The 24,091-nt window shown below is 37.2% G+C and overlaps 2 protein-coding genes across 2 annotated transcripts in view; one reads left to right on the forward strand and one right to left on the reverse strand.

Annotated features, from left to right (window-relative positions):
• LOC128855234 (ATP-binding cassette sub-family G member 8) overlaps positions 1-8,208 on the reverse strand; it is a 95,552-nt gene extending 87,344 nt beyond the window's left edge. The window contains exon 1 of the mRNA XM_054089960.1: positions 7,406-8,208. The gene's annotated coding sequence lies outside the window, so the exon portion shown is untranslated. The remainder of the gene's footprint in view (positions 1-7,405) is intronic.
• A 4,095-nt stretch (positions 8,209-12,303) lies between these two features.
• On the forward strand, positions 12,304-22,937 carry LOC128855235 (ATP-binding cassette sub-family G member 5). The gene is made up of 11 exons (XM_054089961.1): positions 12,304-12,658; positions 12,872-12,980; positions 13,058-13,248; positions 16,325-16,469; positions 21,095-21,392; positions 21,485-21,652; positions 21,721-21,838; positions 21,902-21,995; positions 22,055-22,193; positions 22,271-22,649; positions 22,714-22,937. Exons 1-11 carry the CDS (start codon positions 12,599-12,601, stop codon positions 22,825-22,827), a joined length of 1,815 nt encoding a protein of 604 aa, XP_053945936.1. The 5' UTR covers positions 12,304-12,598; the 3' UTR covers positions 22,828-22,937.
• Positions 22,938-24,091: the final 1,154 nt, after the last annotated feature.

Genomic DNA, 24,091 nt, shown 5'->3' on the forward strand with positions numbered 1-24,091 from the left:
CTCGAGTTTTGTTTTTAGAAATGTTTTGTTTTGACTTCTGTCATAGTTAGATGGTAAGTAGGAAATCTACAATCTATTATAGTGAATTTATCGGTTCTTCGCGAGGTTGAAGATATTTTCAGCTATAATTTGGGTTATTATTACGACGGTTCAATGGAGTCCTTAATAAAAAAGATAATCGAAAAACTATATTGGTTTTTGTTGTTGTAGCAGCATCGAATGATTGGAGAACGCTGATGAAGTAACTGTCCTTGGCCAGGCAAAAATCCGGGTCGTTCCGTTAACGTAGAACCGACTGTCGTAGGAGCGGTAAAAGCGATTGTGATGGGGCTCGGTTTCGATTGGCTCGTTGCCAGACATAAAAGCCAGTGCATGTTCGGTCACTTAATTAAAGATTTCGCTGCTATAAAGGAAACTATTGAAGAAGATCAAAATTAGTCAATTGGACGGTGTTCATAGGAATTTAGTCTATCTGCAATCAACGTTTGTTGATTTTTGTGCAAGAATTTGACCCTTGAGTAGGCACAAAAAAGGAAGCCTTAACGCCCTCATAGAGAATTCAACCAAGAAAAACCGGGCGAGTTTACCTCAAAAATCATCTTCTCTTATGTTGTTCATTCCAATTTATAAAGGAACTTAAATAAATTTGTCATATTTGGGCTTTGATAATCCACAGCAATGTATGGTCTGCTAATGTCATTGGATATGTTTTCTTAGAGCGTCAATGCATTGCTTTGTGGAGATATTTATGTCAACTAGAAATTTTTTGAACTAGAAATTGTTAATGCTGTGAATAATGCTTGCGATTCAGCAAGATTGTACGATATGCCATAGTTAGGTTAGGTTAGGTTAGCCAGGTTGCTTGTCTAAGACAAGACACTCGGTGGGACGAAGGCACATTCTGATACCTGCATTTGATTTCCATCCCTTAATTAAGTTTCTTAAACTACTTAGAACTTTTTAAGAAGGTAACTCCAGTGAGACAATTCCCCAGGTCTTTAAAGAAATAATCGCCAAGATTTTTGGCCCGGGTTTTTTGAAGTGGCGGACTTTCACAGAGGAGGTGTGGTACCGACTCAATTTCTTCTTTATCTCCACATCTCCTGTAGAAATCATTGTGAGGCGCCCATTCTACTGATTAGGATGTCGTAGCTGATCTGTTGAATTCAAGCAGTGATTTTACCCAGTTAAGAGTTCTCTTTGGAGACTTTGGTTTCCGCTATCACGCTCAAGTCAATCGCAGAGTAGAGTTCGTTTAGAGGAATTCTTATGTTCTCTACCACTCGCTGAAGGTCAAGCTCAGAGTCTTTCCTTGCACAGTCATCCGCTCTTTCATTTCCCTCCACTCCAGAATGGCAAAGTGTTGTGTTAAGTGAGTGTTGTTGGTTAAGAGAGGCCTCCTGCATTCTTTAACACTTCTTGAATTGATGCGCGCCAATGCTAATGATTTGATCATTGCTTGACTCTCAACAAAAAAGGTGAGGTTTGCCTGAGTTAAGTTCATTAGTCTTATCGTTTTTGCTGCTTTGTCTATAGCATAGATCTCAGCTTGGAAGACACTACACGAGTCTGGGAGTCTAAAGAAGCAATTTAAGGATAAAATTGTTCCAAGTACATACACTCCCGATCCAGTGCCATTGTCTATCTTTGAGCCGTCAGTATAAATATGGTGACCACCATCATCTGATATGACTCTGGTCTTCCAATCTTTTCTGAATACTCGACATCACATTTGATAGCTTTTGTTCAGATTTATCTTGGGAACAAGATAGTCTATTTTTGATACTTCTTGGAAGTGTTCCACAGATAGTAGAACTGTTGCATGTCCGGCCTGTTGGTCTTTGCATGAAGGATCACTTCCAGCGCCACCTGTGGCGTTGATTGGAGCGCACCTGTTATATCCCCTACAGCCTAACCGTTGGACTTTTATGAGATTCTTTAGGTAGGATTGTGTCTGCACCGCCCCCACCGCACGAAAGCTCCATAAGTCAAAATGGGTCTTATGTACGATATCGTTGTCTTATATCTTCTAGTGAACAGAACTAGTTCGATCTTGGTTGGATTAACCACTATGTAAATCTGGCCCACTAAGGGAGTTCCCTTAACGCTGATTGCAGGCGTCCGCTGATAGTAGAGAGAAATTTATCTGTCATCGCCTGATTTAATACCTTTAAACTATTTCATGTTAAATCGACTATCTGAAAGATAGTGCTTATTTGTATAAACGCCAAACGATTTAAGATAGGCCCAAATCCCAGCAAAAGAATTCAATTCTGTAAGAGCGAATCAGGGAATATTTGGAGAATATCATAAATTTTTTACAAATTGTAGATGCTCTACTACAGATAAGAAATAATAAAAGTATTCGCATTCAAAATACGTATTTGATATAATTTTAAGAAAGAAACTCCGTGCTTGACACACCCTGCACTATACTTACATAGAATTGCTGCTAGTTCTTAACTAGAAACTGGTTTCATTGACTTTACTGCTGGAAGCTAACCCTGTAGGAAAATTACATTTGCACGTATGCACATGCTGAGTCTACGTTTGAACGAATTTCATGGGCGCTACTATCATTACATGTATATTTATTGTTGGTGTTGCTGTTTGCTAAATGCTTTCCAAGATCTTTGACCTGTTACAACGCTGCCGAGTAGAGTCCATATACCTTTCATCGAAAAGTGCTAGAGTTGCTGAAAAAGCGCTCAAACTTTTTTTACTTTTTCTTTTTATTTTCTTTCACACATACATAGATACATACATATTTATATATTTACACTTCATACTATTTTCATTTTTTTCTCTCTCCCGATCGTATAACACTTGTACTTGTGCAATTACGGAGTTCCATTCTGTATTTGTTTTGTTGCTGCGTTTGTTCTTCAGAATGTGTGTGTGTGTGTATGGATGTGTGTACTATATATGAGTTTGTTAGCAGGTTTCTTGAATTACTTGTAGGTTGTGTGCACCTAATGCGTAACTAAATTAACGGTTAGGGCGCGTTACGTGTACAATAATCGCACGGCCAAGAATTACAGCGAGGAAATAAAAAATTAACGCTGATGGACTGACGGACGGGGTGGATGGATGGCTGTCGGTATTTGAAGACATCATTAAGGTATTATATTATACGGGTTATTCTTTTTTATTTTATTCCCCGCTAGCAAGTGTAAAATATTAAATATATTCTAGGTATAGAAAGCAAACATATGTTCAGATGTGTATGAATAGTTACAGTAGCTAATGCAGAAAATTTTATTGGTCGACAGTTTTTTTTTCTGTTCTTTCTTTATGCCGGTACTTTTGGTTCAATAGTTCGCTACATGCAGCAAACCACAAGGTGCTATAAGTATTACATATTGGCGGCCGCTGTAGCCGAATGGGATGGTGCGTGACCACCCTTCGGAAGTGGCTGGGTTCGAAACAAAGGACATGAAAACACTAATGATTGAAGGAAGTGCTTTCTAACAGCAGTCGCTCGTCGGCAAACTTCCGAGTGTATTTCTACCATGAAAAAGCTTCTCATAAAAAACCGGCAGCCGTTCGAAGGCGGCATAAAACTGTAGGTTCCTAATGGAAAAATATCAAGACGCGCACACTACAAAAAGGAGGAGAAGCTCAGCCTAACTCACAACAAAGAGTGTAAGCGCCAATCTCTATTATTATTATTTTCATTATTTCGTATTAAAATGCCCTAATTTCGATTCTCAAGAAAATCTGATATGTAAGAAATTTTTTAAGGCACTCCTAAATAGTCAGGTTTTTTTTTAAATCCTAATTTGACAAAGCAATAGTTCTCTTTCCAAGACTCTTTCAAAATCTTTACAAGAGTGCTGATTTTTCAAGATTTTTAGTATTAAATGATTTCAGTAGAATACACTTTGGTCCCGAGTGTCATAACTTGTTGAATAAACCGCAGAGTGGATGCTAGTTGACCGCGTAGAGGTTGCGATTCGACTCTAATACACTACATTTTGATGGGAACAGTTAAGCATAAATATTACGCCAACCATCCGCAGACATTTTAAGATTCAAAAGTTGAAACATGAAATCAATGCCATTTGAAAAATCAATTAAGTTGGTGGAACGGGCTTCTGGAAGTGATTTGAATCAAATTGTGTTCCACGTTTCATCCCTTAGGATCCATTTTCGACTTCGACTGAAATAAGAGCACATCTGAGTAGGTATAGCAGCTAGAGCGATTAAACGACGACTTTTAGAAGAAATAACTTACGCATGAACGCATGAACGCCTGCCACTTTTCGAAAAAATAACTTGCGCATGAATGCATGAATGCTATAAATAATCCACTACATACTTTTGGAATAACTTCGACTCGAACGATATTTCCAATTTTGATATTTAAGAACTAAATGGCACAAGTTAAGGTTTAGTATCTGGCCGACACTTCGACCTAAGAGATCTTTTGTGTCCCCAGTAGTAGTATTTTGTGACCCTCAAATCAAACTATTGGTAGTAAGTGGATAAAATTAGCCTTAGAAGGGGAAACAAGTCTCTATTCGGTTGCAAACTTTCACTGATCGTTCACGAAGCTTGCAAGGTCATTTGGTAAGATTCCATTTAGGAAGGGTGCTTACGCTTAGTGATTTACCAAATGAAACAAAATCCTCATCTAGAAGTTCTTTAAGGTAACACATTACAACTTACATAATTTTCCTAAGCATTTCCATTAGAATTTCAAATTTTTTAATTCGATTTTTTTAAAAAGTTTCGAAAATTTAGATTTATAGCCCATTGAATTTTAGTATAACAAAGTGTAAGTTTAAAGTAACTCCAAAATCGCGTTGATTTCTTAAATTCTTTTGTTTTTCTTTGCTGACAGTGCTGGTTGTTTTTTTTTTTCATGTAAAAAAATATCGAGTATTCTGTTTAAAAGAGTTTGAAAGGTTGATAACATTTTGTTTAATTTTTTCCAGTTTTCCCAATATTTGAAGGGCATATACATATATGTATTTTACAGGAGAATGAACTATATTTTCATTAAAAAATTATCAAAATTAAATAAGAAACAAATAAATTGTCAGAACATGCTATTAATTCTATGAGCTATAGTCAAGACGTATCTATACAAGGTGGTGGTATTCGAGCAACAACCACATTTTTTAGATTAGGAATGTTAAGGAAAATATGGAAAGAATAGAATAAATGACAAATATATAAAAAAAAACATAGTTTGTCGCGCATTTCCAACACAACAACAACTTTCGGTCATTCCGTTTTACTGACACTAAAGCCGAATTGAAGAAGAAGAAATCAACTACTCCAATCACATCACCTTCTATAGAAACGCCTTGGCTATCGTACTTAACGCACTGTAAGCATTTATTTCTGCTTGGTTCTTCTTTCACGTAGATACACCAAAAAACCGGAAGCATGCAAGTTTTTGTCTTAAAATTTTTGGTGCTTAAACTGCTTTTTTCGGAAAATCCATAAACTTCAGTAAATTACTATAATTTGAACAAATAAAAAGTTGCTTAAATAACATTTAACATATACAAGTATTTTTCAAAAAAAAAAAAATATATACTCAAGGTATTTAAGACCAATACTTTGCCCTAGCGATGGCCTTAGAGTTAGAGTAGAATCCTCAAATACACAGACGCAGAGGACGACCTAAAGGCTATTGGCAACGCAGGCTTCATGAGAAATTATGCAGCAAAAATCTCACCTGGATGCAAGCTAAACTGACTGCCAACGATAGAAAAAAGTGGAAATCATTGACTTTGACACTATGCGCCTCATAATCGGCGCTTAAACAAACATTAATAAAAAAAATTCTTTATGATGTGCTAATTAGCGGGCCAGGCTGTATACACAGATCCGTCAATATAAATCGGAAAAATATTTCAGAAGGCATTGGCGTTAGGCTCAGATCTGCTGATTAAGGAACACTTCGTTTTAATTTTCCTTTTTACGTCAAGACCCCAGTTCGAATTATGGATGAAATGCCCCCATTTGTACGTGCGCTTTGCGAACTCAACGAGATTTCCAATTTTATTTTGCTTGATTTTTCGTTGCCCAAGAATGGGTTTACTGAATTATTAAATTGAATTTTATTTTAGTGCTTTCTGCACTTTAGTTCTAAGTTATCATTTTAGTCGGTAACAACTTTTATATATTAGTTTCTTGACTTCTTGAAATAAATAAATAAAAAGGTTAGTGTATTCGTTTCTGATCGACAATAGATCACGATAGTAGGTAGTAGTGTAACTGTATGTCGACAGTAGTATAGCAGAGTTGCGATGTTGAAATCGGCCGGAAAAAGTTCTAAGGAGGTAACTGGCTGATTTGGATACAAAAACGACAATACGCAATAACAACTGGCAATAACAATAAGAACTTCATTCACCAACAACAACCACTGCCACCTTCAATACTGGACTGCAATCCTTTTAAGTCCCCGTTGGGCACCTTTTTAAAAGCCTTCGGTTGGGCACTCGTGTCTAGCGTTTTTTTCGTCCTGCTCATCCAACTTTTTAAAAGGTTATATCCATAAATTGATAGAAAATGAAGATTCAGGAAGCTACCTGGAAGTCGTTAGCTGTAATAGAAATATGTTAAATTCGCCTCAAAAGTCGAAAAGCCAGTCTGGGCAGACCCTGGTGCCCAAAGGAGGGTTAACTATTACATGTGGGACAAAATTGAAGAATAGATTAATGTAAGGCCTCATAAATGGACAACCTGAAAGCCAACGTAATGGCAGTGATGTCCAAAATTGCCAAAATTGAGTTGGCGCCTAAGGTCTAAACTGAAGTTGGTTATAGCCTCCAAAAGTTTCCCACATTGAATAATTTTCAACTATGACATGAGTATTCCCTCATTGTACATAGCATAGATATGTATGTAAATATTTATTAGCACATATCGACTACTTTTATTTTTAAATTCAATATTCCGCATACACCTGGAGGACACTGTAAAAATATAACCATGCATATAATACCATGCATTCCATATAACTGTGCGGTACATAAGTGCACCAACAGCTCAACAGGTGACTAGCAAAGTCATTGAACGATTCACTGTAAAAAAAGTACGCACATACATATGTACATATGTATGATATGTAAATTTATATAAATGCCCTTCGTTCATTTCTCTCCTTCTTCTCGACAAACCACACAAACATACAAATTCCTGTATGCGCAAATAAACTATGAAGAAAGCCGCCACTGGAAATTTAAATCAGCATAAAACATTTGCATTTATCCTCATAATCAGCGTTTTTCACTAACAATCCTAGGGGGTGGGTTCACCTTAACATTTCTATATACATACATACGCACATGTGTATTTACATTTATTTTGTACTCTCATACCACACTTGTGTTTTCCTTTTCTTAATTGTATTTATTTGTGTTTACAAAGCTGTTTCACTCACCGAAATTTATGCTATTTGCTTATGCACCTTAGTTGATCTTATTTGCCACAATTCCACGAAAAAGTAGAGTCGCTTGATATTTGCTCTGTTTTGTTGGTTGTTGATTATAAGCGAAATCAAAAAGAAATATATATATGTATGTATATATTCCTATTGTGCATACCACTGCTATTTCAGCATGGAGCAGCGAAACAATGCATACAACAACTATACCACCTGCATTCACACAAATATATGCACATGCGATATGTACTCGTACTAGTTTTGCAAAGAATAGTGCTTCAAACCCGCAAACATATACATACGCTAGTATGTAGCTAGATATGTATGTATGGGTAAATGTTTTTGAAAATCTGCACAACTAGGCGAAAATTTCGCTTTAAGCGCCGATTCGTATTCTCACCGTTAAGCACTTTTTCACAATTCTAACTAGTCGGATTGGATTGGATTGCAGTGGATTGCATTGATTGCCGTTTGCACATATGCACGTATTTGTAGTTGGTTGTGTATGTGTTTTATTCCTTTTTTTCTAGCAAACACACTTTATGATATAGAATTTTTTTACATAAAACTTTATAAATTCGTATAACAAATTTACATTTACTCGTATCGATTTATTTTCACATTTTATTCGTTGGATTTTTATTTGTATTTAAATGAATTTCCATTCTTCGAAAAACTTCTGATTCTCTTCCTATGGATTTTATGTTTATGATTTCAATTATTATTTTATCTGGTGCTTTTCTTTATTGTTGAAACTCACGTCGCGCCGAGCGCCGACTAACTGACGTGCGCAAACTCTCTCGGGGAACTGAACTGAACTTGGCCTCTGACGCCATCTTAGTCGGCAAATCTAACTTGAAATTTCAACTGGAAAATGTTTGTATTTCCAGTTGGATTTAACCGGGCTTTCTGAGTGCGTGTGTATATGTGTATGAGTATGTGTGCTGTGTGGTGCAAGTGATCGAAGCACAAGCAAGCAGGGAATCGCGCTCAGTGGGCGATGAAGGAGAGTGTTGTGGTTAAGAATATTAAGTACAGTGAGAAGAAGGAGAGAAATAGTAATAATAGTAAAACATAAATAAAAATAACTGTTGATTCTATACTCGAATATCGAGAAATTTTAAAAGATTATACTATTTTAATGCGTTCATTCATTCTTTGGATATCAACTTTTAGAACTGTCAAGAGCAACGGGAGAGTGACCAAAAAATAATATATTTTCTCCCTACGTGCTGCTTCAGAAGTTACAAGTTGACCTCTCTAAATAAATACAAAAAATATGTATTTTAATAATACGTACGTATGAGATGGTATCTCGGAAAATGCTTTTACCGACTAAAAACTCGATTTTGAATTTTCGACGATTTCTTTAGAGTAAGACGACAAAAATGCAAATTCTTATGAATTGATTGAGTTTATTAAGAAAATATGGATTATTGTTTTAAAAAAATTATTTCTGGCATACTCGTTCAAGCTTTTTTGTTTTTTTTTTACCCATTTCTTTATTGCCATCTGTTTTTTAAACATTAAGCAATATTTTTACTTAAAGCTATTTAATTTATTTAAGACCAAAAACATTTATGGAATACACCCAGTGGTGCAACCATTTATTAATTAAACAATACATAATAACTTACAGTAATTTATTATCAGAAGAAGATTATGGAATTTGCAATTATTCCTGTGCCAAGAGGGTTTGAGTGCGATTGGAAACGTGTGTTGTGTGATGTGGCATATTTACTTATTTCTTCAATTATTACTGGTACTTTCAGGTCACGATGAACTTCTGCATTTGATATATAATAGGGTGCATTTGAGATCATTCGGAGCGTTTTCGACTGGTATCTTTGAGGTACTTCGATGTTGGAGTTAGTCCGTATCGGTTTCAAGATAGTTGAGTAAAGTGAGATCTTACTTTCAAGAGAAAATGCGAATTTCGATGTAGTAACCAACAAACAAACTTCTGAGTTTTTTTCCTACAGCCTTCCGTTTGGTGCAAATATGGGTTTTCGATTTAAGTTTTCTATCAAGATGTATGCCGAGATTACATTATATTATTGAGCTTAACGGGTGGGTAATTTTTTCGATTTAGTAAAAGTGACTTGGGAAGATTTTGCCGCTTTTGGCTTAATGCGCCACTCTTTCAACCAATGAGCTATTTTATCAAGTTCTTTCTGTAGCTTTTGAAAGGCTACATGGAGTGAATTCTGAGTACGGCAGTGTCAACCGCGAACGTTCCGAGTATTGTTTCTTGAGAAGCTGGTAGATCGTATGTGTATAGCAAATATAAAGGGTTTTCAATAACAGGTGAATGGATTGAGCTATCGAAAGATGATTACCTATTTTTTATGGTCGGAATTGGATGGTATTGATCTGGACAATGCTTATTTTCAACAAGACGGCGCTACGTGCCACACAAGTAACGAAACCATTGATCTATTACGGGAAAACTTTCCGGACCATGTTATCTCTCGAAGAGGTGATCACAATTGGCCATCGAGATCTTGTGACTTAACACCTTGTGATGTTTTTCTTTAGGGTCACGTGAAAGATAAGGTCTACGCCAACAGCCCAGAGTCGATTCAAGTCACCAGAGATGGAATTCGTGTGACTATCAAGGCTATAGGGCAGCCACTTTGCAATTCGGTTATGGAAAATTTCATGAAAAGGATATTGTCCTGTAAGCTTGGTCGTGGTAGTCATTTGCCTGATGTTATTTTCCACTATTAACGGCATACCTTCTTCTTTATAATGAAATAAACATCCTATCATTTATATTAAAAAATAGCATTTTTCTTTGAATATTAAAAAACCCTATAGATTGGGACCCATAATACTCCCTTGGCGTACACCAGCTGAACTTTCACTCAGACTGTTCTTTGCCTTGTTTGACAAAAAAATACCAAGCTTTGATGAGAAACTTAAAACGCGCCTGTCTCGAAAAGTTGATTTTGATCGATAGCCATCTTTTCCCTGACGCGATCACAATTGGCTTAATTCATAAAACATGTTCCTAAACGTGCGTACACAAGGTGGCGTAAAATTTTGTAAATTTTTGATTAAATAAAAAAAAAATTTTAAGTGATGGAAATTATTATTCTGACCTTTATAGAGCGTACTGAAGCGCGCTTGTCTGTTTGTATACTGCAGCTGTCTGGTTCACAAGTGTCAAATATGGTTGACAACATTTCCAAAAATTATAGATCTTCCTATAGAGTGAAGGAACGCCACCCATGTGTATCTGCGTTCAAGTAGAATCAGAGCAGCTTTGTTTCATGAAGGATCTAAAAACGTGAACAGATAAGAGATATCACGAGATACAATAGCCCTTTGAGGGCGCAGTGTACCATCGTTCCGTTCTTCTTAATTTCATATCTCTCTAAGAGACTCACATTTCTCTCTATTTAAGAGAAAATATTTGCATCATCATATATCCTGTTATCATTTTTTGAATGAAAATCCTAAATAAATGTTATTTTTAATTTTTTTTTTTTGCACCACTTGCAGGATTCGTTTACAAATGCAAATCAGCTGATACGATTTTTACAAATCAAAACAGTTCTATTTAATCATGTAATTTCTCACTAAGAGCTCAAGCTAAGTTATTTACCGTTAAAAATATGCTCTCAGTCATTTATTTTATTGTCGAAGATAATGCGTTTTCCATACTTGATTGAATAAATCCTACAAGAGCCACAAATTTTGCTAGTAAAGAAAAACACCTTTAACTAATTAAGTGCTCCTAACTGGTACAAGTCATATTAAAGCCATGTTTCCTTATGAGCCCAAGCCTAAAACTCTAATCTATGTGGTCGTTTCAAAGCAAAGGCGATAGTCTCCGCATACCCTGCTACCAGTGCCACCACGAGGATTTCTAGCTAGTCGTGAAATATGATCTCCTATACTACATTTTGTTGTATGTTACCATAAAGCTCACTCAGCTGCTAATTCATAATCTGAAACCTTTGTCATAATCATAAATTGCCTGCCTTTTCGAATGTTGTTACCACTTAAACAATATAATAGAACGGATTTGATGATAGACTTATGAAACAAAGTTTTGTTATCGAGAGAAGCTTCAGCGCTATCAAGCGTGAAACTAATAAAAAATAAACCTCAGAAATGATTTTTTCGTAGCAAAAACGCTTACATTTACATTTTACTTTCTCTTATTCAGAAAGAAGTCGAAGAAAGACAAAGAAATTCGTAGTGGCACAATTTACCAGGCTTATCGCAATCGAAATTAATACGTAGCTGTAATCGAACCCAGTTTAAAGATTGTATGGAACTAAATAGGAGTAATTTTAGAATCATCACAGGAATTCTAACAGGGCATTGTAGATTAGGTTCTAATAGAGAGGAAGATCAAACCGCCAAACATGTGCTGAAATCATGTCGAAAACTAAAGATTCCATCCGAAAGGGTTCCATTCTTTTAGGGGAAAAGATCCGTAATTTATTATTATTTATTTATTTCAAGTCAATCTTTGAAATTGTTTGACCAAAGGTTCCGTAAAATGTGTACATTTATGGGCACCTATCACATGCGTCTTGTATCGGACTGTAACGTTCTGTGAATAAGTTAATTTTTGCTCTCATTGAAAGAATTATTCATTAACTCAGATTTTTATGATTTTTCAATTGACTTTAAATTCTTTTCCGCTTGCTGTTACTCACCTGCTAAGTATTTCCTATTTTTCCCTCTCTCTCTCTCTCGCTCTCATAATATCTCACACGCACATGTTCGTAAAACGATGTAATTCAATGGAAGTATTCCAATTCTTAACCAACAAAATTCCAATTGGAAGTACTGCCATGTCACAAACACGGCTCAAAGCGCTGAGGTGGCTTAGCAAGCGGCGCAAGCCATTCCAGCTTCAGTTAATGCGAAGCGTTTTTTGTGTTCGGACGTGTCGACGGATAGTATTGAAGCCGCAGTTGGTCCCAGTTAGCGTTGAAGTTTTTTTTTCCCTTGTTTGTTTTCTCTCCGCACTTCAACTACAGTATTCTCATCAACGTTTCAGTGTGTGCGTTTGCGTGTATGTGTTAACCGATTGACGCGTGCGCGCTCCTAACGAAAAGTGTAAACAAAACAGAAGCGGCAAGAGAACTTTGTGTTTGCGCGCATTGGTTTGTGTGTGAGTGAGGTTGCAGCGGAGTAACAGAGCAGCGTAGCGGCTGAGGGAGTGACATGAAAATGATCGGCAGCGATTACGTTCTGGAGGCGCACAACATCTTTCATACCACAGAGGTACAAAATAAAGAATATCGTTAAAAATAGGTTGTGTGAAAGTATAAATGAAGGAAAAGAAGCTATTATAAGCAAATTTCTTAAAAAGTTATTAACAAAAAAAAATATCCCAAAAAATGCATTAAAATGTATAATAGAAATGCATCCAAAGTTCGCTACCGAAATCTTTTGATTGCAAGTAACATATGATTCATGTCTTGCCTTATCACACAGGTCGATGGCGGCGGTTGTTTCAATGGCGGTGGCAGTTCGGCACTTGTGCTCAAAGGTGTCAACTTGACTGTGCACAGTGGCGAAGTGATGGCCATATTGGGTTCAAAAGGTAAAGGCTACATCGCTACAGCATTTGTTAATATTTTTTATAATACTCAAAATTTTTTAATAAAAATTTGTGTGCAGGCAGCGGCAAACGCGCTTTGTTAGATGTCATTGCGCGTCGAGCTGATGGTGTGACACGCGGTCAAGTATTGCTCAATGGTTCGCCACTGACTAAAGCGCTCTTCCAGCAGCGCTGCGGCTATGTGACGCAATCATGCACTTTTATACCGGGACTGACGGTGGCGCAGACGCTGCATTATACGCCGACAATTGTGAGTTAGCTAATATTCAAGAAAAATAAAAATTACTGTTTTTAGTGCCATCTCGATAATCCGGGCGGATAAATTTTCGAGGGTATGCAGCCAACTGGAGTGAAAATGAAAACTACGATGGTCGTTTGAAAAGTCCGTCCAAAAAGAAAAACTACTTAATTTTTTTGGGGTGAACCTTTTTTATTTTTCGACATAGTTTCCTTTTTGGCATATACATTTCGCCCAACGCTATTTTCGTCTGTTGATCCCTTCCGAGTAATAGGATTTGTCCAAGTCTGGAAAATAGCCATTCCTTTCGACAATCACCTCCTCGTTTGAATAAAATCTTTTCCGCCCAACATTTTTTTTTTTCAAATTGGGGAACAAAATAGTAGTCCAAGGAGCCAAGTCTGGAGAATAGGGGAGAAGTGAAACGAGTTAAAGCTCTATTTCCATTAATTTTGCGATCACAACTGCAGGGGCGTGGGCTGGTGCGTCGTCGTGATGGAAAAGGAAAATCAGTTGACCGCCTCCCGACGAATAACCTAACGGTAGTGCCAGGAAGGTCAGTGTTTTGACAGTAGGAGGTTTAGTTCTTGTTAAAGGCGCACTCTGATGGGATTAAGCTTTCGATAATTCCTGCTCGTAAAAAAAAACAAGAAACTGGGTTCATCACAAATGAGCCAAAGGCCATGAAACAATTTAGATCATGAGCTTAAGCGAAACCAAACAAATCATGGCGACAGTTTTTTGAGATCTCAGCGGTACCATTATATCAAATATCTTAAAAATGAGGAAATGATGCTTCGCTGGATGGATTACTGGAAGCAAAAGAATCACACTTGGTTAAAAAAGAAGTTATTTTCTATCAATACAATGCATTGGAGCGCAAGTTCGCCGTCGCAAAGTGTCTTGAATTTGGTTACGAATTTCGTTTTCCCTCATCCAGCGTGCCTTCTGTGACTTTTTACTGTTTCAAAATGCAAAGAAGAAGAAGAAAATCTATGTCGCATAAAAAGGTAATCGAAGCAGTTACCCCAAGAATTCATATTTTTTGGAGGGTATTAAAAATGTAATAAACGGTTAATGAAGTGTTTGGCGCTTAAACGAGATTTTATGGAAATGTAACATTTTTCACTATGCAATATAAAATCTCTCTACTTTATTGTTTCTTTTGGTTATTGAATATGTTTTGGGAGCGGCATTAGAAACCAACCTTAAAAGAGATATCATTTGGCAGCCAATGAGTATGGAATACCTCGCCGACCTGGTTTACGCTGACGAAATTTTTCTGATTTTAAAGAAAGCGAAGGATACGCAATCAAAGTTTGATGATATTTTGCTTCATGCCGAAAGTGTGAACCTTGATATTAACAAAGGCGATGAACAACAACTTGCTAACTGCAGCAAACCTCACACTAGACAGTCATGTAGTGGAAGGCGTCTATTTGCTTTTGACAGCAAACTAACACCTGATGGCGGTGCTATAACAGATATAGAACACCGAATCGTTATAACAGAGTGCGCTCTCGCGAGTTTAAATAAAGTTTGGCATTGAAAGCAGCTGGCAAGCAAAACTAAACTTCCCTTTTTCAACACTAATATTTAATCCATCCTGGTCTATAGCTGTGAAACTTTGCTAGTATCTGACGAAGTAACAAACAAAATTCAAACGTTTGTGAACTGCTGTCTGCGCCGAACGCTCCGTATTTGGAAACTGGACCTGAAATGCGGATCTAGTCAATAGATATAACCAAAGGTCGATAAATATTGAGCCTCGGGAAAGAAAATGGCGCTGCATAGGGCATACTCTGAGTAAACCAGTGCACGAAGTTAGTAGAGCTGCTTTAGACTGGAGTTCACAGTGAGCACGAAATAGAAGTCATCCAAGGCACTCCTGGTGGCGTAGCAACATACATATTATATATGGCCTTGATCGTATAAACGAAAATCTGACAGGTTAAGGTAAGCCCTGAAAATTGAAACGAACGGAAATCATTGGTTCTGGCATTATACGCCCAGTGATCGGCGCGATAGCAAAGTAGGCAAATTAGCATCATCACATTATTTGCTTTCTTGAATCGAATGTTCCTTATTCAAATGTTCATTTATTTAATTTTTTTAATTCGTATACACCTATGTTCACAATAAAAGCAGTGCCGGTTATAGAAAAGCTAACAAAAACTATATAACCCAAAGTTTTAAATTTTGTACAAATTTAAATTTTTAGAAACATTCGGATGAAAGCTGCATATTTGCAGCCCATTAAATTTTGGCATAGTGCCAGTTTCCTTAATTCAAAAATCGGGTTGATTATTAAGAATTTTTATTTGCTAGCGGCCGTGCTCCGTATAAAAAAATGCCAAGCATTCGTTAAATGGAAGAAAATGCGTACCATCAAGAATAAAAATTATGAAAATCAACGCGAATCGCTTTAAACCAAATTCAGTGGGCTACAAAAATGCATACCATGAATTTTTATAAAAATTCTGCCTAGAAAGTTAGAAATTTGGATGAACATTTTTTTCCCTTTTATATAAATTTTATAAGTTTGGTACAATTTTTTTCAAAAATTTTGAATTTTTTAGAATCTTGTACAAAATATAAAACTTTAAATTATATGGCTTTTGTTAAAATATAAACTAAATCTTATAAGAAATAAAAAAAAGAAAATAAACAAATAGTCAAAAACTTGCGATATGTCTCCCCGCTATTATTGTGAACACATTAAATGCAGAGATAAATTGTATTAGCAGTTGTTTTACAATTCTGAATAGCTTCAGAAAAAAATTTATTTTGTGAAATTCAGATCCTTTCATTGTAATCAGTATTAGAAATGTTCTCAGTCTCAGAATTTTTCAATAAATTTAGTATATAAACATGGCCAGAAAATTAATAAATATTTAGTATGATACCAAAAGGAATAGCAAATATTTTTACATAGTTTGTAGTTCGTAGAAATACAAACAAATTCTGCTTAAGCCCCCGGTTTATAGAGTAAAATATTTGGAAATTTGGATTGCCCTGATTGCCAAGATGGTACTGTACAAGTTGTATATGAGTTTGTCTAATCTAAATATTTAACTTTGCTCTTTAGCTATCTGGTTATATGAAAAGCTCAAAGGTACGTCAAGTTCTTGCTGATTTGGCGCTCTCTCAAGTGGCTCACAAGCGTGTCGAATATTTGAATATGAGTGAGGCGCGCAGGCTAGCCATTGGCATACAGCTGGTGAGGGACCCAGGTATGTATAAAAACTCATAATACTCGAAAAACTTTTATAAACGCTTTTGTATGATAACTAACACCGTGCAACAGTGAAGAATTTCAAATGCACGTGAAACTGTCGATTTTATATAATACGGCAGTTATTCCACCTCTGAAAATAATCTCAAATAAGTCATTATCTTGTGGAGTTTCCATAGATGACAGGACTAACAAGTGCAGTTTATCAAGACAATTTTTGTAATATACTAAAATATTTAAGTCATTTGCGATCCATCCATCCACCATCGCTTCCTATTGAATTTGGAGAGCATTTCAAAATTATTTTATTAATCTAACATGTAAAGTTACTAGTCTTTTGAAACAGTAAAATTTTTGAATCCATCAAAGCAAACAAACACAATAATACAAAAACCAAACCGAGTGCTTCTCTCTGCTTTTAAGAAAGTGTTTTCACATATCTGTTTTCGGGATCATTTGCTAAGATGATTTGATATACCGTTCCTACACCCGCGTTAGTCATCAATCAGTCATGAAGTGATCGTAAGAGTGATTTATTGATCAAAATATCAAATCGTATTCAAAATTACTCGTACCTGGAATCGGGCATCGTTTGAAATGACTCGGACGGTCTATTATAATTATACAAGAGGAAAAAATGTATTATAAGGTGTCAGAAATGTTTTATTTAACCCGAAATCCTAACTATAACATAATAAATCGTGCAAAAAATTAAATTGTGTTGAAACCAAAATCTGCAAGTGGAAGACCACGGAAAAAATTTGACCGCGCCAAACGAGAAAGTAGCCTAAAATCCGCACATCTCGACAAGAAATCTTGCTAGAGAGCTTAGAGTTGAGTGTAGGATCGAAACAGCCTCATGAAACAGTCAGTCAAGTTTTGAAAACACACAGATAGATATACTTAAAGAGTTCCTCCAAAGAAGCCTTTCTTTCACTCGAGGGTACACCAGATTTAACTACCGGGATGATGTGATATGCTGCGATGAGACTTAAATTATCCTGTACTACTATGATGAACTCAATATAGTGAGGAGCCAGCCGTTAAAGAACAGGAAAGCCAGAATATTATACGGACAATGAAATATGGCAAGCTTTCAGTCATGGTGTGAGGATGCATGTCCAGCAAGGGAATGGGTAATTGGGAGATGAAGGCATGACTATTTTTGAATATTTTGCAATGTCGTTTGGCAAATAGTGCAACGTCATTTTTTACAACAAGCCTCAAATTAAATTCTACCAGGACAACGACCCAAAACATGGAGCTCATATAGTCAGAATTTGGCTCCTTTTTAACTTCAGTAAAGTATTGGATACTACAGCCCAAAGCCCAGATATGAATCCAATAGAAAGTTTTTGGGCATATTAAAAAAAATCTGTAAAAAGGCACTCAAAAGGTCGAGCAAAGTTCAAAAAGAAATTAAAAACAAATAAAAATAAAAAAAAATATGATAAATACTCAGGTTTTCATTTTCTATCTTCCTAAACCAAAAATAATAATAGGACTATCAATAAGTTCGTGCGGTTTTACAACAGATGGCGTAACTTGATTATTATTCCATCGATCCACATTTCCAAACATTCATTGGAGAGCTACTGTCGTAAGGCACAAACGTCAGTATAAGTTTTTTATTTGAAGCGTAAACAACAATATTTTTACCACACTTGAAAATGTCGAATTTCGTGCCAAATAATGTGTTTTTGCGGGGAATTCTTCTTCATTATTTTAATATGAAGAAAAAAGCAGCCGAAAGTCATCGTATCTTGGTGGAAGTTTATGGTGAGCATGCTCTATCTGAGCGAACGTGCCAGAAGTGGTTTGCACGCTTTAAAAGTGGTGATTTTGGCTTGGAAGACGAAGAACGCGAGGGTGCGCCGCCAAAGTTCATGGATACCGAATTGGAGGAATTGCTCGATCAAGATCCGGCTCAAACGCAAGAAGAGGTTGCAAAAACTTTGGGAGTTGATCAATCAACCATTTCCAAACGTTTAAAAGCCATGGGAATGATCCGAAAGGTAGGCCATTGGGTGCCGTATGAATTGAAGCCAAGAGACGTTGAACGCCGTTTTATGGCATGCGAACAACTGCTTCAACGGCACAAAAGAAAGGGGTTTTTGCATCGAATTGTGACTGGCGATGAAAAGTGGGTCCATTACGACAATCCAAAACGTCGGGCAACGTATGGATACCCTGGCCATGCTTCAACATCGACGTCGGCGCAGAATATTCATGGCCTGAAGGTTATGCTGTGTATCTGGTGGGACCAGCTGGGTGTTGTGTATTATGAGCTACTGAAACCGAATGAAACGATTACGGGGGATGTCTACCGACGACAATTGATGCGTTTGAGCCGAGCACTGCGAGAAAAACGGCCGCAATACGCCGATAGACACGACAAAGTTATTTTGCAACATGACAATGCTCGGCCACATGTTGCACAAGTGGTCAAAACATACTTAGAAACGCTCAAATGGGATGTCCTACCCCACCCGCCGTATAGTCCAGACCTTGCGCCATCCGATTACTATCTCTTCCGATCGATGCAACATGGCCTGGCTGACCAGCACTTCCGTAATTACGATGAAGTCAAAAAATGGATCGATTCGTGGATTGCGGCAAAACCGACCGAATTTTTCACAAAGGGAATCCGTGAATTGCCAGAAAGATGGGAAAAAGTAGTAGTAAGCGATGGACAATATTTTGAATATTAAATTTGTAACCATTTTACGTCAATAAAGTTTCAAATTTCGAAAAAAAACCGCACGAACTTATTGATAGTCCTATTATAAAAAATATAAATAAAAAATAATTCTGCATACCCAGTTTTTCATTTTCTCTCTTCCTAAAAAAAAAACTAAAAAACAAACAGAAAGAAAAAAACTGTTCTGCATACTTAGTTTTTCATTTTCTCTCTTTCTGAAAAAAAATATAAATAAAAAAACAAACAAAAAGAAAAAAATTGTTTTGCATACTCAATTTTTCATTTTATCTCTTCTTGAAAAAAATTCAAAAAAAAAAAATAAAAAATAAAAAAAAATAGTTGTGCATACTCAGTTTTTCATTTTCTCTCTTCCTGAAAAAATTAAAAACAAAAAAATAAAAAGAAGACTTAGTTGTGCATTCTCAGTTTTTCATTTTACCTCTTCCTGAACCAAAAAAAAGACTAATATAAAAAATATAAATAAAAAATAATTCTGCATAACCAGTTTTTAATTTTCTCTCTTATTGAAAAATAAACCAAAAAAAAAAAAAAAAATATTTATTGAATTTTCAATTGTTCATAAAATTGGTTATAATAATGCGATTTAAGTCAAATATGCGCCGTTTTGTTCGATGATGAGTTCCCAACGAGATGCCAACTTCATAATGCCCCTCTTATAGAAGCTCGCTTCCCTATTGTCAAAAAACTTGGAGAGCCAATTTTCACAGGACTCTCTTGTGGACAACTTCCGACTACCAAGCTCGTTCGCCATGGACAGAAATAGGTGGTAATCACTTGGTGCGAGATCCGGACTATACGGTGGATGCAAAAGAACCTCCCATCCGAGCTCCCGGAGCTTCTGGCACGTCACCAAAGATGTGTGTGGCCTGGCGTTGTCGTGATGGAAGACAATTCGGCCTCTGTTGATCAAAGATGGCCTCTTCTGCATGAGGGCTGCATTCAAGCGGTCCAGTTGTTGGCAGTACAGGTCCGAATTGAGCGTTTGGCCATAGGGGAGCAGCTCATAGTGGATGATTCCCTGCCAATCCCACCAAACACACAGAAGAACCTTCCTGGCCGTCAATCCAGGGTTGGCCACCGTCTGGGCAGCTTCACCGCTTTTCGACCACGACCGTTTGCGCTTCACGTTGTCGTAAGTGACCCACTTTTCATCGCCTGTCACCATCCGCTTCAAAAACGGATCGATTTTGTTGGGATTCAGAAGCGATTCGCATGCATCCATACGGGCAAAAATGTTTTTTTGCGTCAAGTCATGTGGCACCCATACATCGAGCTTCTTTTTGAATCCAAGCTTCTTCAAATGGTTTATAACGGTTTGATGACTCATGCACATCTCTTGGCCGATGCTACGGCTGCTACTATGCCGGTCTCTTTCGATCAATTCAGCGATTTTATCGCAATTTTCGACGACAGGCCTTCCGGACCGTGGCGCATCTTCGATCACCTCTGCACCAGAACGAAAACGTTGAAACCATCGTTGTGCGGTGGAAATGGAAACTGTATCGGGTCCATAAACTGTAGTAGTACTGTAAAATATGCCGTATTTTCTCTTTATTTTGCTCCATGTTTGCGACGCTATAACTCACGAACGACAAAAAGCAAACAACAATTAATCAAACACGTGTTAGCACGTGAAAAGAGCTTTCCAAAAAGCTCTAGCGTGAACCGATGCGACGAATACAACTAGAACTACGCGCTTGCAAAGACAAGCTTGCGGAAATACCGCAAGACTTTTTTGACAACCTTATAATTCTGCACACTCAGTGTACAATTTTCTCATACATTTAATTTTTTAAAGATTTTATGTTTAAAAGCTATAGATTTCAAAAAATTATTTACTTATGCACACTCTATGAAATTAATTTGGTAATTTATTTTCTCTCCCACTTTTTCCATTCAAGTAATGCTCCTGCTCGACGAACCCACTCAGGGTTTAGATCCGCTCAGCGCCTATTTGCTCATATCAATACTATCGAACAGCGCCAAGAAAACAGGTTGCGGTATTTTACTCTCCTTAGAGAAGCCACGTTCCGATGTATTTCCCTTTCTCGATCGCGCGCTATTCCTTTGCCTGGGCGGTGTGGTCTACTCTGGTGGCACGCGCGCAATGTTGGAGTATTTTCATAGTATCGGTTTTCCATGCCCACAACTCGAGAATCCGTTGATGTATTATCTGTGTTTGTCCACTGTGGATCGCAGGCAAGTAGAGAGCTGAAAAGAAGGAGCCTAGAAGAAAATAAATTTAAATATTTATATATTTGTTTTTTTTTTATATTTATTTTTTTACACAGAAGTCGCGATCGCTTTTTGGAGTCCAGCCAGCAGATTGAAGCATTGGTAGAGCGATTTTCACGCGAAACGCCCATGTCCGATGCGCCGCTTAACACAATGGGCACCGGTAAAGTGCCACTGGCATATGGCAAGCCTGGCGAGTTGAAAGTCTGGATTATGTTGTATTTGTAAGTGTTGTAATATGCGTGATAAAATTCATTTTTTAAGGAGATGTTGTATGAGAGCTTTGTTTTAGAAAACTGCTGGCTTCAACCTTTTCCTGCGGCATTGCTGGCATGAAAGCGCTTTTTATGCGTCTATTATTGCAGCCGTTGGCGATGGGGCTTTTATGGCTATTTTACACTAATGTTGGCGTAAGTAGCGCTACAATATGTATGAGTAAGATTGTTGTAATAAAGTTTTATTTTTTCTTGTAGGACGATTCGCATGGCTTTTTCAGCAAAAATGGCATGATTCTCAATATTATTGGCTTGGCGTATGGCTGCGGCATACTCACCACAATTTCGCTATGTAAATACTGTACTAAAAATTGTTGAACGTTAGCTTGTTATTAGACTCTGTCATTTCAGTTCCCATCTGGCGCAAACGATTTTCACAGGACACACCCGAAGGCTTGTACTCAGGCGCTACATTGCTGATCGCCTACAATTCCATAGCCATACCATTTTCTTTGATATCGGCGATATTTGCCAGCTGCGTGATTTATCCGTAAGCATAGCCAGATTTCCAGATTGCCAGATTCCTATATAATTGCAACATATTTTATATTTTCATATGCTTCACAGCCTGCTCATAGATCCCAAATTCCCGAATGGCACCGTTTTCGCCTATTTGCTGGTAGCGTTGTGGTCTAGCTTTGTGCTCGCCGAGCAATTGAGCATCGCCTTCTTGCTGGTCGTAAAAGTGCCTTTTAACGCCGCCATTGCAGTCACTTACATTCTCGTGATTAGCATATCCTTGGCCAGTGGCACTGTGCGCTCGTTCAAAGGCCTTCAGCCGTGGCTGCAGGACAATACAAAGGGCACCCACACACGCTATGTGTCTTCGTTGTTGCATAGCATCGCTTTTCAGTCGCGCAAAATGAATTGTACTCCCACAGCGTCTGTTATATGCCCCAAACCGGCTGATTTCCTGCACGAACGTCTCGGCATGGCCGATCCAGATGTGGGTTGAGCTTTTGCATTTTCATTTAAGCCAAATAGTTTTTTAAATGCTTTTATTTATACAGGAAACAATTGATGTTGCCGCCTCGTGCGCCTTCGCTGTTGGCTTGGCTGCCTTTAATATGTTACTCTATTTATTCCCAATGCCCAGATGTGTGCGACAGAAGTTTAAAGACTGAATCAATGGATGAAGAGATGAAACGCTTGCTCGTTCGCGCTCCACTGAATTGCATTTAAGGATTAGCTGTATTAAGTATTGGAAGCTCTAAAACTGTATTGTATAAACACATACATATGTACACCTACTTTTTAATTTGATAATAAATGTATGTGTGAATCATTTCCTTTTAAGAGATTTACAAAGCCCGATTAAAAACATTGATTAAAAGTCTCAAACTTACATAGGTGGGCTAGAATCCACTCAGAAACAGTAGTTACTTTGTTCATTAACATTCATTAATTGATCGTCACCATACAATAGTTATCTTCTCACTCTTTCTAGTCGTGGAAAATGCTAGGAATAATGGAGTATAATAAAATTACAGTTGAGTCCCTCAAAGTGTAAATGTTTAGTCCTTTTCTGCTGATCGAAATTTACTTTACCTTAAAGAACCATTTCGATTCCTATGCTAAGATTTCAGCTCTCTTGTAGAGCTGACGCAGCAGGGGTAATAATTTGGTTTGTTCACACAAAAACTGAGACTGTATTGTTGATATACGAAAAAATTAACCAATGACACTGCGTTGCCGTCTGAACAACGACTGATTGGACTAGTGTGTGAATATGTGTAAAGTGATTGTGTCTATTTCGGCTGCCAAATCTCCCAAGTGACGAGGCAGCCGAAGTTCCCCTCACAATTTTTTTTCACCATAGTTAAAAAGCCAACTTTGTAAATCTATCACCCTCACCTCGCACTCGCTTTTCACCGTTAACAAAACGACACTCTGCTCTCTCAATAAATGATTGGCGTTTGTTTACCTCTTACTTTTCATTCAGCTGATTCATTTTTTCTATAATTATCAGGTGAGTCCATAAGTTTATGCGTTTTTTAAAGGTGGTTTTAAAATTAATAAAAAAGATGTTTAAAGTATTTATTAATCAATAATATATTTTCCTTCATTATTTACAATGTCTTCCCAACGTTCAGGCAAATTTTTTAATCCCTGCTCAAAAAATTGTTTGTCCTTGGAGCCAAAATACGTTTCGTTATTCCTTTTTATAGCTTCTTTTGAGGAGTAGTTCTTGTTACTCATATGGGATTGAAGTCCACGGAAAAGGTGATAATCACAAGGTGCAATATCCGGAGAGTATGGTGGATGCGGCATCAGCTTCCATCCGAGCTCGTTCAGTTTTCCTAATGTTTGCCTTGCTGTATGAGGTCTTGCGTTGGCGTGGTGAAAGAAAACTTTGCGTCTATTCACTAAAAACGGTCGATTTTTTTA

This window comes from Anastrepha ludens, chromosome 2 (genome assembly GCF_028408465.1).
Source record: "Anastrepha ludens isolate Willacy chromosome 2, idAnaLude1.1, whole genome shotgun sequence".
In the NCBI taxonomy this organism is placed as follows: Eukaryota; Metazoa; Arthropoda; class Insecta; order Diptera; family Tephritidae; genus Anastrepha; species Anastrepha ludens.

Coding starts and splice junctions, on each gene's coding strand:
- LOC128855235 (XM_054089961.1), top strand. CDS start 12,599: ATGAAAATGATCGGCAGCGATTACGTTCTGGAGGCGCACAACATCTTT. Junction 12,981..13,057: donor GGCCATATTGGGTTCAAAAG/GTAAAGGCTACA, acceptor ATTTGTGTGCAG/GCAGCGGCAAACGCGCTTTG. Junction 22,194..22,270: donor GCCAGCTGCGTGATTTATCC/GTAAGCATAGCC, acceptor TATGCTTCACAG/CCTGCTCATAGATCCCAAAT.